The sequence below is a fragment of the Mobula hypostoma genome, chromosome 18 (genome assembly GCF_963921235.1).
Source record: "Mobula hypostoma chromosome 18, sMobHyp1.1, whole genome shotgun sequence".
NCBI lineage: Eukaryota > Metazoa > Chordata > Chondrichthyes > Myliobatiformes > Myliobatidae > Mobula > Mobula hypostoma.
In genome coordinates this window covers 9,405,979-9,422,245 of record NC_086114.1, presented here as the reverse complement: position 1 = coordinate 9,422,245, position 16,267 = coordinate 9,405,979, and the positions used below count along the sequence as shown (strand labels likewise).

Genomic DNA, 16,267 nt, shown 5'->3' with positions numbered 1-16,267 from the left:
AGATGGACTTGGTTGACAGCCTATTGGAGACGCAAACCAAGGGGAGCATTAATAGGTAGTGGGACCTTATCCACACCAACTGCCCTAGCTACGACAACCTTAAGTGTTAACTATTAGGAGGTCCCCCCCACCCCACCCCGCAAGGAGCAGCAAAAGTGTCGACCCTGTCACTCTCCCCAAAGGTTGAAATAGGCTTTCGACCAGGATGTTGGCAATTTCTTCCCCCCTCCCCACCCACAGATGCCGAGTCCCTCCAGCAGATTGTTTATTGCTCCAGATTCCAGCATCTGCAAGACCCTGTGTCTCGCGATAGAGGTTGGTATTTTTCTTCTATCCACAAGGAAACACATTACAATCCCTGAACAGACCCTATATTTAACACATAGATCCATGTTCAGTATTTCTAATCCATCATGCAACAAGTCATTTACAAAGCAGGTTTGTGTCTGATGAGACTAGTCCACTAGTGGCTAACAGAGACTCAATTCTCCAACCGGCCTGTCCTGCACGGAAACATTGGGTAACCAATTCACAGCTGACATTCCGTTTTGAAAAATTTAATAGTTTATTAGAAATAGTCAAACCTTTATACCATTATTTAGCAAAAGTCCTTCAAATTTCCATTTATCGGTTAATACTTTAAAGTAACTAACATGATGAGCATAGGCAAGATGGTGGCTGGCTTTTTAAGCCAGCTTTTGGGATGGTTTTTGTGTCAGTTATTGATTCTACAGTGTTGTAAACCTGTGGCAGTTACCATCTTTCCTCGTTCATCCACTGAAGAACCAGCATAAGGCACATCCCTGTGTCGGGAAGGCAGCAGGCTGGAACTCTGGGCTCAGGGAGGTGCTGTCTGACCCATTTCTTTCCAGCTTTTCCAAACCAGCAGATCTTTGCTTTTGGCCGGCACAACGACAAGCTTTCCCACTTGGAACCCCACAATCTGACCGATCCCATCATTGCGTCCCATGGATAAGAGCATGGTGAGGGCACCTAGGGGAGAAGAGATACCAGAGAGGTGAAAGGGTCCCATAATACCATGAGCAACTTCAGTCTCCATCTACTCTCTTTCCGCCAGAGAAAGCAGAATACGCTCTGTCCGCCAGAGAAAGCAGGATCTCCCAGTGGCCACACATTTTAATTCCACATCCCATTCCCATTCTGACATGTCTATCCATGGCCTCCTCTACTGTAAAGATGAAGCCACACTCAGGTTGGAGGAACAACACCTTATATTCCGTCTGGGTAGCCTCCAACCTGATGGCATGAACATTGACTTCTCAAACTTCCGCTAATGCCCCACCTCCCCCTTGTACCCCATCCCTTATTTATATACACACATTATTTCTCTGTCTCTCCTTTTTCTCCCTCTGTCCCTCTGACTATACCCCTTGCCCATCCTCTGGGCTCCCCCCCCTCCCCCTTTTCCTTCTCCCCGGACCTCCTGTCCCATGATCCTCTCATACCCCTTTTGCCAATCACCTGTCCAGCTCTTGGCTCCATCCCTCCCCCTCCTGTCTTCTCCTATCATTTTGGATCTCCCCCTCCCCCTCCCACTTTCAAATCTCTTACTAACTCTTCCTTCAGTTAGTCCTGACGAAGGGTCTCAGCCCGAAACGTCAACTGTACCTCTTCCTAGAGGTGCTGCCTGGCCTGCTGCGTTCACCAGCAACTTTGATGTGTGTTCCTTGTGGGATGGGCCAGTTTCTGTGCTGTACTTCTCTATGACTCTACTCAACCTCTCCCGAAAACCCAGGTCCTCAAGTCCTGGGAACTCTGCACTTTTTCCAATCTTATTGACATCCTTTCTGTAGGCAAGTGACTAAAACCATGCACAATACTCCAAATTAGACGACAGTAAGTCAAATAACCACACATTACAACAGTGGTGTGCAGAAAAGCATCTCTGAACACATTGAGTCTTGAAGTGGATGGGCTACAGCAGCAGAAGACTATGAACATGCGCTCAGTGGCCTCTTTATTAGGTACCTCCTGTACCTTGTAAAGTGGCCACTAAGCATATAAGCAGTATCTATAAACATAAACATTATCAATTTTTTTCAAGACTTCTTTGACTTTTATTGAACTAAGGACTGATTTAAAGAGAATGGGTTAATTTGACGTATTCCCCCCCAAACACATGCAGTCCAAACCTTTAATAGGAGCTTCCTTTCAATTGTATAAAGACGTGCAAAAGCAAAAAAAGGGTGGCATTTGCTTCTCTTCAGCATTTATCGTAGGGGCAAGGTAAGATTAGGTGCTTACTTTGTAAGGGGCACAGAGTGCTGATCCAATACACACGGGCATCTTTAGTTCAATGACACTTCAAGGCATCACAACCCCTTTCCCTCGGTAATATTTGAAGTAGTTTGCTAAAGCTGTCTGCAGGCTTACCTGGTTGGTAAGTTTTCAGGGACTTTTTTGTCAGGCTCCGGACAATGTTGTCCACAGCCACGGCTGCGTGTAGCGCCGCATGATAGGCCATTTTAGGCTCTTTGACATTGGCACAATCACCTATTGCATAAACATTTTCCATCCCACTGACTTGCAGATGCTCGTTGACATGCAAGGCACCATCCTCAGCAAGCTGATCGCCTGTAGAAAAAAAAAGGATAAAGACTAAAATCACACACTCCAGCTGCAACCACTTCAAAGGACAGCGATAATTCCCGATTCAAACTCACCAAATCCGGTGGCAAACATCCATCCAATCACATTCTGCATTTACTGTTTAAATATGGCACAGTAGCATAGCAATTCATATAACGCTTTAAAACACCAGTGACTAGAGTTCAGTTCCCACCGCCATCGTAGTTCTTGCTTCTCCCCGTGACTGTGAGTTTCCTCCAGATGCTCCAGTTTCCTCCCATATTCCGAAGACATACGGATTAGGGTTAGTAAGCTGTGGGCATGCTGTGTTAGACAAGTACGTGTAGAATAGGGGTATGGTGGGCTATGGTCCGTGGAGGAATATGGGACTAGGCAGTATAATAGCTTGGCACAGACTAGATGGGCCAAGTGGCCTACTTCTGTGCTGTTGTGCTCCATGATTCTTTGACTATTTAGAGAAAATTAGATTCTTCTTTAACACAGCTGTGGCTATGAACTAGGGAGCAAGGAAAATCAAGGGTATGGTACACCAGAATAAGGAATAATTTCACTTACTGAAAACCTTTGAGTATGCTGCAGAGTTGATCCTTATTCCTGTACAACAGATGACCATGTCCACTGTGATTTCCTCACCTTTGTCAGTCAATATTTTCATGTCAGACTGCACTTCATTCACTACCAGATCGTGCAGGTTAGTGACTTTCTGTCCTATTGGAAAACAGAGTACACAAAAAAAGTTTATTTGCTTCTCAATGCAAAATAATTCAAGTCCAAACTTCAAGGATGTGTGGAATTTGTATGTTCTCCCGTGACCATGTAGGATTCACAGGGTGCTCCCATTTCCTTCCACATTCGAAAGATGTTCTATCCAGACATCCCGGGAGTTCCAGGAGTCTCCCACATATCGATAGCGGCTCTCTGATGCCCGCAAATTATATACAATATCCCAGAAATCGATTTTTTAGAGAGGGAGAGGGAAAAAAAAGAAAGAAAATGAATGAATCCTGCTTGATCTCTCATTGTGCTAAGTAGACCTATCAGTTTTCTCTGTGGGCGGGCTTTACAGTCAACCTCTCTCTCTCTTCCATATTCCATCAGTTCAGTTACTGCCATCTGTAATGACGCTGAAATCATCCGGACAACTGTCGGTGATGAAGTACAAAAGCCTGGCGAAGAAATTCCCAAGGCTGGCAGTGACAACCTGACCACGCGAGGCTGTCCTGTACAGGCGGGACATGTTGGTGTCTTAAAGGGGATTAGAGCGGGGTTTAAATTGGAGCGAAAGTCCGAAATCGTCCGCTAAGACATCTTTAAAAGTGCGCTCGCAGCAAGCAAGTTCTTTGGGGTTTTTTTCCTGAAACACTTCCACTTACAAGTACATTGAAGCCCGTGATGGGCTGGGTTTAAGCGCAGCCATTTTCAGAAGAAAAACCGATTTTAATAAATACCCGGCCCCCACTGAGGTCTCGTCATAGGACAGCGAACTGTTTACCTGTGCTGCACACTTTATATGCATTTTGAATTACACTTTATTAAATAATATGGTAATATATTGTTTTATGTGGTGTGCGTGATATATGTATTGTGGCTACACTGTGGTCCGGACAGAGGTTGTTTTGTTTGTGGACAATCAGCCAGACGACAATAAACTTGAACTTAAGATACAGAACTTCTAAATCACTCATCTAAAATTCCCCATCTCGATGTAAAAAAGTAAGTTCTGATCCTGACTATTGCAGGCAATATGTGTGTGAGTGTGTGTGACTACAGATGTATATGCGATCGGACGTTGTCCGAATGGACGTTAAGTGGCGCACACCTGTAATAAGGATACACCTTTTGCTTTTATTTCTTTTAGGGAACCACAACGTATCAGTGAGGCTAAGCGCAGGGAAGGCTGCTGAAGTATTTCACAGTTCTTTTCAGCAGAAAACCAAAGTCTGACAGAGAAGGTCACTAGAGCTGAGGTGTACTTTACATCTTTCATCATTGAGCATAACCTGCCATTCCAGGTGTGTAAGCGCACAGGCAAGCTATTCAGGAAAATGTTTCCTGATCCAGAAATAGCAAAAAAACTATGCCTGCTCATCAACCAAGACAGCAGCTATTGTGAACACGGCACATTAAGACAGAATTCAGAAGTCAGCTGTCTCACAAAACACTTGTGAATCTGATGTCTTGCAAAATTAACAAATTCATTGACACAGACTGCTATGAGGTTGAGACCTCCCTGAAATGAGTTTTTGCAGGGTGGGATGTCTGTCTATCCAACACACACAAAGTTCCGGACAAACTCAGCAAGACAGGCAATATCTATGAAGGGGAATTGGGTGGTTCATCTCCCGCCACTGTCTGCAAGAAGTTCGTACGTTCTCCTCGTGACTCCATGAGATTCCTCCAGTTGCTCTGGTTTCCTCCCACAGTCCAAAGATGTACTAGTTGGTCACTGTAAATTGCCCCATGATTAGGCTAGGATTAAATCAGGGGACTGCTGGTGGCGTGGTTTGAAGGGCTGTAAGGTCCTTTTCCATGCTGTATCTCAGTAAGTAAATAAACACTCTACATTTTGGACCGAGGCCCTCCAACAGATGGGGAAAGTTGGGGTCAGAAGCCAGAAAAAGCAGGAGAGAGAGAAGGGGTGAAGTACAAGCTGGCAGGTGATAGGGGAGACCAGGTGAGGGGGAGGTGGGTGTAAATGGGTGTTTGATGCTCGGTATAGTCTCCGTGGACAGAAGGACATGTTTCTGTGCTGTATCATTCCGTGACTGAGTGCTAAGAAGCAAAGGAGAGCCACAGGAGGATCAGGACTGGGTGACACCATGGACCGGGGAACAATGCACAGGTCCAGAAATCTGGGTTCGATCCCGACCTCCCACACTGTCCACATGGAATCTGCAGGTTTTCGCTGAAACCACCTGGGCTTCTGCACTGGTTTCCTCCCATGTCACAGCCGCATAGCAGTGAGCACGACGCCATCACAGAACGGGGCATTTCAGACTTTGGAATTCAATTCTGGCACCATCTGCAAGGAATCGCTACATGTCCTCCCCTACACGTCTTCCCAGGTGCTCTGGTTTCCTCCAGCAATCCAAAGACATACTGGGTAGGTTAAGTGTTCATTGTAAATTGTCCTGTGATTAGTTAGGAGGTCAATCAGGCTTGTAGGCGTTGCTGGGGCACGTGGGATGAAACCCACGCCGTCACGGGGAGAACGTACAAACTCCTTACAGACAGTGGCGGGAATTGAACTCTGGTCGCTGGTACTGTGAAGTGTTGTGCTAACCACTAGACTACCGTGCTGGACAGTGTAGGGAGGCGTTAGGAGAATCACGGGGCAGTGAAATGTGGGGGGAAGGGAGCGGTAAGAACCTAGACTTGTTGGGTTGAAAAGACTATTATATTGTAAGATGTACTAAGTATGATAATCTATCCTCAGGAAACCCAGGCAAGATACAAGGACAGAAATAAAGGGTTAAATTGCAATGAGGACTGAGTAAAGTTTTGACGGGGCCTGGGGAAAAGGAGGATGACAAATTCAGAGTAACACACACACAGGGAATGCTCGAGAAATCAGCAGGTCAGGCTGCTTCTATGCAGAGGAATAGAGTCAATGTTTTGGGCTAAGAAAGACCCTTCATAAACACAAGGGATTCTGCAGATGCTGGTAATCTAAAGCAACACACACAGAATGTTGGAGAAACTCAGTAAGCCAGGCAGTTTATACAGAAATGAATAAACAGTCGATGTTTCGGGCTGAGAACCTTCTTCATGTTTATGATAGGCTACAAATTCATCCAACCAGGTGAGACACATCCAACTAAGGGAGATACTACCCACATGGCGATATCAAGGCATCGAGTGGCACCAACAGACATCAATGCACTCTCCAACTCTACACTAGTATGGAGAGAATGGGGAAAGGTGGGAGGCAGGTCCTGGAGTGGGATCTGGTCTTAGAGTGGGTGGGGGGGGGGGTTGTGTATGGACCTGGGTCTGAAGGCAAACGTGGTTGGTGTCACTCAGATTTGGAGACAGGGAGCTCTGCTGGGAGGATTGAGAAATGAGGGGGCTGAATCAGGGGCAGGTGCCTGGAGAGAAAGTCCATGCTCCCTCCAGCTTAATTGATATCTGGCAAATATTAACCTTAAAAAGGGTCCCTGACAGGAATCAGATTCTCAGTTCTGCACTGTATGGAGCTCGGGGAAGCCTCCAGCAGATGGACATTAAAACTTGCTTGTGCCTGGAGTCATCAACAGGCACATCTTGAAATAATGAGTTTTTATGTCCCAGACAATGATCTCCATCTATAAAATCGCCAGTGACACAACTGTTGCCAGTAGTAGATGGTGACAAGGAGGCATACAGAAGTGAGGAAGATCAGCTGGTTGAGTGGTGTTGTACTCAATGACCTTGAACTCAATATCAGTAAGACCAATGAATTGATTGTGGATTTCAGGAATAGGAAAATCAGAAGAACACACACCAGTCCTCATCGAGGGATCAGCAGTGGAAAGGGTGAGCAGTTTCAAGTTCCTGGGTATAAACATCTCTGAACATCTATTTAGGGTCCAACATATTGACTCAATTACGAAGACGACTCTGGCTATGTTCTTTAGGAGTTTAAAGCGACTTGGTATGTCACCAAAAACTCTAGCAAATGTCTATGGAGAGCATTCTGACTGGTTGAATCACCATCTGGTACGGAGGTACCAATGCACAGGACTGGAAAAAGCTGCAGAGGTTTGTAAACTCAGCCAGCTCCATCATGGGCACCAGCCTCCCAGAAATGAGGACCTCTTCAAAATGAGATGCCTCAAAAAGGCAGCATCCATCATTAAGGACCCCCACCACCAAGGACGTGCCCTGCTCTCATTATTCCTGTCAGAGGAGGCAGCACAGGGACCTGAAGACAGTCAACAGTTTAGGAACAGCTTCTTCCCCTCTTCCACAAGTGTAAATATTGACTGAATGTTTGGTGTGAGGTGACTCAGTGCTGAAAATCGGTACAATTACATTCCATCCCAGTTACCAGAGACACATGTGTGCATGGCTCAAAGATCAAAGACAAGCCCATGGCATAACATTTATCAAGCCACTGAAATATTTTTAAAGCTTATTAAAAAAGCTGAGCTTAATTTGTCACATGTACATTGAAACATGCACGAAAATGCATTGTTCTTGCATCAGTGCCCAACACAGGGGGTGGTGGGGGGGGGGGAAGAGGCAGCCCATAACTGTTGCCATTCTCCCAACACCAGGACAGCATACCCACACCTCACCAAGCCTAACCCATACGTCTATGTGATGTGGGAGGAACCATGGTCACCCAAAGGAAATCCACGCAGTTATGTAGAAAACATATGAACTCCTTACAGATACATTGGGGATTGAACACTGACATTACAGTGTCACCCTAGCGCGATGTCCTGAAGGTGCAATGATAACAGTAAAAATCAACCCCCCCCAAAAAGTGTAAAATCAATGGCCATTTTCGAAGGAGCTGTGAGAAAGCCTTGCCCTTCCATTACGTTATTACCAAGACTTCAGCCAACGTACCCAACTGAAGTTGAACTCCTTTCCTCAAGAGGATATCTTTCAACCCTTGCCTCACACTTGGTAAGAGCTGAACATCAGCCAGAGGAATCTTGGAATGAATCAAAGTCACCTATAGAAAAATGCAAGAAAAAAAATAAAGCAGTTAGGGTCAGGAAAGACCACAAGGATACAGGAGCAGGAGTAGGCCTCAAGACTTCTCAGTCTTGCTCTGCCATTCAATATGCTCATGGCTGATCTATGCTTGTTCCATCTCCACTTCTGTACCAAGTGAACTTGATACAAGATGGCACCTGTCGACGTGTCTATACTTCTCCCTTTCTCAGTAAAGCAGCCAGTGTTATCAAGGACCCTACCCACCCTGGGCATACCCCACCCCCACCCCCCACTGGGCAGAGGATACAAAACCTGAAGGCATGTACTGTTGCAGATTTAATATTTCATTAATATTTGAGTAATATTTTAAATATTTGTTTATGCATCCTTTGTTGTTTACACAATTTATTATGGGTTATTTGTAAAAGTATGTGAATGGACATGTTATTTCACCATGTCATAAGTGTGCGCCTCACTAAAAGCAAAATCAAAACTAAGGCGGGTTCATATCCCGGGTTCCCATTGATTTCCTTTTGATTAGTTTTTGGAGATACAAAACACAAGTGGCGACACGTTTTAAAACAAACCCGAGATGACTATTTACCTGATGAGGTACAATGAGATGTTAAGAGTTTTTAAAAAAAATACAGCATGTTTCCCCAACCACACCCCCTTCGGAAAGGATGGCCGAATAAAAATATAATAATAATAAATCGTTAAAAGGATGAAATTCACAGGTTCATAAATGGGTAGAGATTTATTTATTTATTTTTAAAAAGCGGAAGTGGCTGGCTATTAAAGACAGGCACATTTGATTGCACAAGAGATAACTGGATTTCGTATACTGAGTGAATTGAGCAGCATTTTGAAGCAAGTGAAATAGCCATTGAAAAGGGAGTTCCAGTTTTGCTGAGTACACAAGGTGAAAAGCAGGAGTTTGCTGAGAAGTTTCACCACTCTAACCAACCCACCCGAAATGAGCTTTGCTGATATTGTGAAAGTAATACAGGACCATTTAGAACCAAAATACTGTTGACTCCAGAACACCTTAGATTTCATAAGTGGAACACGAGTCCATTTCAACTTCAGTGCCTGATTTGAACAAAGTGTCTGAACATTGTGCAAATTCAGTAATAGGGTTTAATGATGCAATGCAAGATTGGTTAGTTTGTGGAATCTTACAAGGCAGCATCCAAAAACTGCTCCTACCTGAAGCACAACTTACATTCAAAAGAGCAGCTGAAATTGGTGTATTAATGGAAACAGCAGACAAGACACAAGTGAGTTGCAGTCAGGAATGAACTAAATTGCACCATCCAAACAGAAACCTGCCTGCCCAAACGAATTTTGTTACCATTGTGACAGCGGCTCACGTACACATCAATGCAGATTTCAAGGTGCAATGGGCAGAAAATACAACAAAGTAGGACACATGCAAAGAGCACATCAGGCAACCAAAAATAAATAGACTGCACAGGGAAGAGAAAAAGATAAAAGTCAAGCAGAAGTTTCAAAAAGGGCACTAATCAGCATGCTGTTGATGAAAAGTTTGATGATGAGAGTATCAGGACTGGGTAGCCTTGAGATTCAGCAGACTCAGCTGAAAGCAAATTAAGAAAGGTACTGGATGATGCCATGGCAGTGTTCAAGGATGTCACTGGAAAACAAACATGAAGGACAAAATAGTGTGAAATGAAAATACCACACCCAAGTTTTACAAAGCCCAGCCAGTTCCTTATACCATCCATGACCAGCCAGTGAGCTAGATCGCTCGGAGGCTGAAAGAATTTGTTCCAAAAGAATCCTTTCCATGAGCCCATGGTCCCAGAAGCCAACAGGAATGGGGCTGTCAGGATCTGTGGTAATTTTACGGTCACCATCAACACAGTACTGAAAGTAGATCAATACCCTCTGCCCAGGATAGAGGACATCTTTGCAAACCTTTTTTTTTTGGAGGGAAACACTTCAGCAAAGTGGACTTAGCTGAGGGCTACCTACAGATGGAGAGAGAAGAAGAGTCCAAAGTGTTTCTCACCATAAACACTCACACAGGGCTTTATCTCTGTAATAGGCTTATTTTTCGGGTAGCATCTGCACCTACACTTTGGCAAAGAGCTATGTACCAGGAACTGCAAGGCTGCCCAGGCACTCAGTGTTACTTGGATGGCATCATTGTTACCGTTAAAGATGATAAAGAGCATCTCCAAAATCTCACGTGTTAAAATGATTAGAAGATTATGGGCACAGAGCACGGTGCAATTCTTTAAGCCAAGCGTTTACTGTGGTCACTCCAAAGCACAAGGATTATACAACTGCGCTTAGAAAATTCAAGCAGCGGTGGATACTCCAAGGCCAAAGGACATCAATTACCAGAACAAGTTCCTACCAAACCTGGCTACAGTGCTCCACCCCCTTGAACTCACTACGACAGATCAGGAGGAAATGGCAATGGACAAAGCAGTTGTGAAGTGGCTTTCAAAAAGGTAAAGAAAATAGTGTCGTCAGACACTGCAATCAGCCTCACCATACGGTATAGGTGCAGTCAAGTCAGATGTTATAGGCGATAGAAGTGAATGCCCCATAGTCATTCCATCATTTTCCCTTACCGCTGCAGAGAAAAATTCCACACAGATTGATACAGAAGCCTCAAGTATGGCTTGCAGTGTAAAACGTTTGAACCAGCACCTGTATGGGAGAGAGTCTACCCTCATTACTGATCATCAACCACTGGTGCCCTTTTTCAGTCCATAGAAAGGTGTTTCCACCAACAGCAGCAGCACAAATGCCAATATGGGCTCCGTTTCTCGGAGGGCACAATCACAAGACTGAATTCAAGAGGACAACTAATGAAAATGCTGATGGATTGTTCTGTCTACCCTTGAACAAGGAAATATCTGGAAAGTTTACAAAAGAGGACACTCCTCTTAACGTATTCTCCCTAATGCAACTTAAAAGTCTCCCTGTTATGGCAGAGATGATCCAAAGGGAAACCAGAAAAGACCCCACACTGCATTTTCTTAGGTCTGCATAGCAACGAAAAATAGCAGGAAGTGCAGCAGAAACTCCAGTTCCCCCATTTTTACCAGTGCTGGGATGAAATTGCCCTTGATGAAGGCTGTCTTACGTGAGGATTGAGAATTGTTGGACCATCATCAAGGCATGGTCAAAATTAAAGAGTTCGCTTTAAGGTTTGTCTGGAGTATTCACTGCTAGGGGTGGAAGTTCCCACTTGCTTCAAAAAGGCAACAATTATACCAGTGCCTGAGAAGAATAATGTGAGCTGCCTTAATGACTATCACCCGGTAGCACTCACATCAACAGTAATGAAATGCTTTCTCTTTCAATATTTTTATTAGTTTCTACATAGAAGAATACAGAGTACAAGAAAGTATATATAAAGGTCGAAAAAAAAACCAACTACCAATTACATTCAACTACTGCACAGAGTCTTGTCATCTTCAGAAGTTTTCTGATGACTCTGCCATAGTTGGATGCATCAGCAAGGAAGATGAGGCTGAGTACAGGGCTACGGTAGGAAACTTTGTCACATGGTGTGAGCAGAATTATCTGCAGCTTAATGTGAAAAAGACTGAGGAGCTGGTGGTAGACCTGAGGAGAGCTAAGGTACCAGTGACCCCTGTTTACATCCAGGGGGTCAGTGTGGACATGGTGGAGGATTACAAATACCTGGGGATACGAATTGACAATAAACTGGACTGGTCAAAGAACACTGAGGCTGTCTACAAGAAGGGACAGAGCCGTCTCTATTTCCTGAGGAGACTGAGGTCCTTTAACATCTGCTGGAAGATGCTGAGGATGTTCTACAAGTCTGTGGTGGCCAGTGCGATCATGTTTGCTGTTGTGTGCTGGGGCAGCAGGCTGAGGGTAGCAGACACCAACAGAATCAACAAGCTCATTCGTAAGGCCAGTGATGTTGTGGGGATGGAACTGGACTCTCTGACGGTGGTGTCTGAAGAGGGTGCTGTCCAAGTTGCATGCCATCTTGGACAATGTCTCCCATCCACTACATAATGTACTGGTTGGGCACAGGAGTACATTCAGCCAGAGACTCATTCCACTGAGATGCAACACAGAGCGTCATAGGAAGTCATTCCTGCCTGTGGCCATCAAACTTTACAACTACTCCCTTGGAGGGTCAGACACCCTGAGCCAATAGGCTGGTCCTGGACTTATTTCATAATTTACTGGCATAATTTACATATTACTATTTAACTATTTATGGTTCTATTACTATTTATTATTTATGTTGCAACTGTAATGAAAGCCAATTTCCCCCGGGATCAATAAAGTATGACTATGATTATGACTATGATTATTACTGTATATCATTATATCTATTCATAATAAGAATCTCATTAACTCGTATTCATGTAGGTTAGTCAAAGTTATATTGAAATATACTAATTTATTACAAAAAAGAGTCTAACCCCTACCAAGACAAAAGCTGTATATTAAGGAGAAAAAAAAGGTTAAATACCTTCTCATATAATAAAAATGAATAATAGCCAACATCTAAGTTTAAACAACGAATTGAGGGTTTTGAAAGTTTTGGAAATAATTCAGAAAGGGTCCCCATGATGTGTGAAAGTCTTGACGAGATTCAGAAATTGAACAACGAATCTTCTGTAAATCTAAGCATGACATAACGTCGCATAACCATTTGAGCATGAGTAGGAGGAGAAACATCTTTTCATTTAAACAAAAGCGCCCTCCTAGCTATAAGAGAGCTAAAGGCCAAAATATGTAAATCTAATGTCTTCAACTTGATATCTTGTCCTGCAAAAATACCGAATAGGGCTAGAGGATTAAACTTAAAATTGACTTTGAAAAATAAAGAAAAAGTTTGAAAAACTTCCTTCCAATATTTTTCAAGACATGGACAAGTCCAAAACATTTGAATTAATGAAGCTTCTCCATTATTGCATCTGTCACAGTAGGGAGATATATCCGAATAAAAATGAGATAGCTCATCTTTAGTTATATAGACTCTATGTACCACCTTAAATTGTATGAAGGAATGGCGAGCACATAGCGATGAAGTATTAACCAGTTTAAAAATTTCATTCCAAATTTCCTCAGATATTGACGTCTGTAAATCTTGTTCCCAGAGATTCTTAATTTTGTCTAAAGGAACATTCCTCGTCTCCAGTAACATACCATAAATATTAGGTATTGAACCATTATAAAAAGGTGTCAACTTAAAAATTACATCTAGTAAGTTCTTATTTGAGCTTACAGGAAATGTCCATAATTGAGATCTTAGAATGTCTCTGATTTGTAGATATCTAAAAAAGTGAGTTTTGAGTAGGCTATATTTAGCTGACAATTGCTCAAATGAAAGAAGACTTCCTCCAACAAGCAGATCCCAAAAACATTTAATACCCAACCTGTCCCATTCTTTAAAGACTAAATCAGTCATGAAGGGTTTAAAAAAATTAGAATAAATGGGACTAGAAAGGGAAAATCTCAATAAACCAAAATGTTTTCTAAACTGTATCCAGATCCGCAGAGTATGTTTAACTATTAAATTATCAGTTAGTTTACTTACAAATAAAGGAAGTGAGGGTCCAAGAAGAGAAATAGAAAATTTATTAACAGAATTAGCTTCTAAAGAAACCCATACCAGACAGTCTGCACCATTAATATAGTATAGCCAAAACATAAGCTATTGTATATTAACTGCCCAGTAATAAAACCTAAAATTAGGTAAGGTTAAGCCTCCAGAGTTTTTAGGTTTTTGAAGATGAACTTTAATTAAATGAGGATGTTTATTTTTCCATATATAGGAGGATAAAATAGATTCAAGAGAGTCAAAAAAGGATTTAGGAATAAAAACAGGTAAGACCTGAAAAAGATATGTAAATTTAGGTAGAATAGAAGGTGATGAATTGAGAGCTTGGATACATACATGGAATTATGATGTAGTGGCCATTACAGAGACTTGGCTGGCACCAGGGCAGGAATGGATTCTCAATATTCCTGGATTTCAGTGCTTTAAAAGGGATAGCGAGGGCAGAAAAAGGGGAGGAGGGGTGGCATTACTGGTCAGGGACACTATTACAGCTACAGAAAGGGTGGGTAATGTAGCAGAATCCTCTTTTGAGTCAATATGGGTGGAAGTCAGGAATAGGAAGGGAGCAGTTACTCTACTGGGGGTATTCTATAGGCCCCCTGGTAGCAGCAGAGATACAGAGGAGCCGATTGGGAGGCAGATTTTGGAAAGGTGCAAAAATAACAGGTTTGTTATCATGGGTGACTTTAACTTCCCTAATATTGATTGGCACCTGATAAGTTCCAAGGGTTTAGATGGGGCAGAATTTGTTAAGTGTGTCCAGGACGGATTCCTGTCACAGTATGTGGACAGGCCGACCAGGGGGAATGCCATACTAGATCTAGTACTAGGTAATGAACCGGGTTAGGTCACAGATCTCTCAGTGGGTGAGCATCTGGGGGACAGTGACCACCACTCCCTGGCCTTTATAATTATCATGGAAAAGGATAGAATCAAAGAGGACAGGAAAATTTTTAATTGGGGAAAGGCAAATTATGAGGCTATAAGGCTAGAACTTGCGGGTGTGAATTGGGATGATGTTTTTGCAGGGAAATGTACTATGGACATGTGGTCGATGTTTAGAGATCTCTTGCGGGATGTAAGGGATAAATTTGTCCCGGTGAGGAAGATAAAGAATGGTAAGGTGAAGGAACCATGGGTGACAAGTGAGGTGGAAAATCTAGTCAGGAGGAAGAAGGCAGCATACGTGAGGTTTAGGAAGCAAGGATCAGATGGGTCTATTGAGGAATATAGGGAAGCAAGAAAGGAGCTTAAGAAGGGGCTGAGAAGAGCAAGAAGGGGGCATGAGAAGGCCTTGGCGAATAGGGGAAAGGAAAACCCCAAGGCATTCTTCAAGTATGTGAAGAAAAAAAGGATGACAGGAGTGAAGGTAGGACCGATTAGAGATAAAGGTGGGAAGATGTGCCTGGAGGCTGTGGAAGTGAGCGAGGTCCTCAATGAATACTTCTCTTCGGTATTCACCAATGAGAGGGAACTTGATGATGGTGAGGACAATATGAGTGAGGTTGATGTTCTGGAGCATGTTGATATTAACGGAGAGGAGGTGTTGGAGTTGTTAAAATACATTAGGACAGATAAGTCCCTGGGGCCTGACGGAATATTCCCCAGGCTGCTCCACGAGGCGAGAGAAGAGATTGCTGAGCCTCTGGCTAGGATCTTTATGTCCTCGTTGTCCATGGGAATGGTACCGGAGGATTGGAGGGAGGCAAATGTTGTTCCCTTGATCAAAAAAGGTAGTAGGGATAGTCCAGGTAATTATAGACCAGTGAGCCTTACGTCTGTGGTGGGAAAGCTGTTGGAAAAGATTCTTAGAGATAGGATCTATAGGCATTTAGAGAATCATGGTCTGATCAGGGACAGTCAGCATGGCTTTGTGAAGGGCAGATCGTGTCTAACAAGCCTGATAGAGTTCTTTGAGGTGGTGACCAGGCATATAGATGAGGGTAGTGCAGTGGATATGATCTATATGGATTTTAGTAAGGCATTTGACAAGGTTCCACATGGTAGGCTTATTCAGAAAGTTAGAAGGCATGGGATCCAGGGAAGTTTGGCCAGGTGGATTCAGAATTGGCTTGCCTGCAGAAGGCAGAGGGTGGTGGTGGAGGGAGTACATTCAGATTGGAGGATTGTGACTAGTGGTGTCCCACAAGGATCTGTTCTGGGACCTCTACTTTTCGTGATTTTTATTAACGACCTGGATGTGGGGGTAGAAGGGTGAGTTGGCAAGTTTGCAGACGACACAAAGGTTGGTGGTGTTGTAGATAGTGTAGAGGATTGTCAAAGATTGCAGAGAGACATTGATAGGATGCAGAAGTGGGCTGAGAAGTGGCAGATGGAGTTCAACCCAGAGAAGTGTGAGGTGGTACACTTTGGAAGGACAAACTCCAAGGCAGAGTACAAAGTAAATGGCAGGAT

General features: G+C 43.5%; 1 protein-coding gene across 2 annotated transcripts in view; it reads right to left on the bottom strand.

Moving 5' to 3' along the window:
• Positions 1-546: 546 nt before the first annotated feature.
• Positions 547-16,267, bottom strand: part of LOC134358318 (ferroptosis suppressor protein 1-like) — a 33,020-nt gene continuing 17,299 nt past the window's right edge. For both annotated transcript variants that reach the window (XM_063070419.1, XM_063070420.1), the window contains exons 6-9: positions 8,167-8,275; positions 3,166-3,318; positions 2,395-2,595; positions 547-993 (exon numbers count right to left, since the gene is read on the bottom strand). In XM_063070419.1, coding sequence (XP_062926489.1) covers positions 839-993; positions 2,395-2,595; positions 3,166-3,318; positions 8,167-8,275 — 618 coding nt within the window. In that variant the 3' untranslated portion in view covers positions 547-838. The remainder of the gene's footprint in view (positions 994-2,394; positions 2,596-3,165; positions 3,319-8,166; positions 8,276-16,267) is intronic.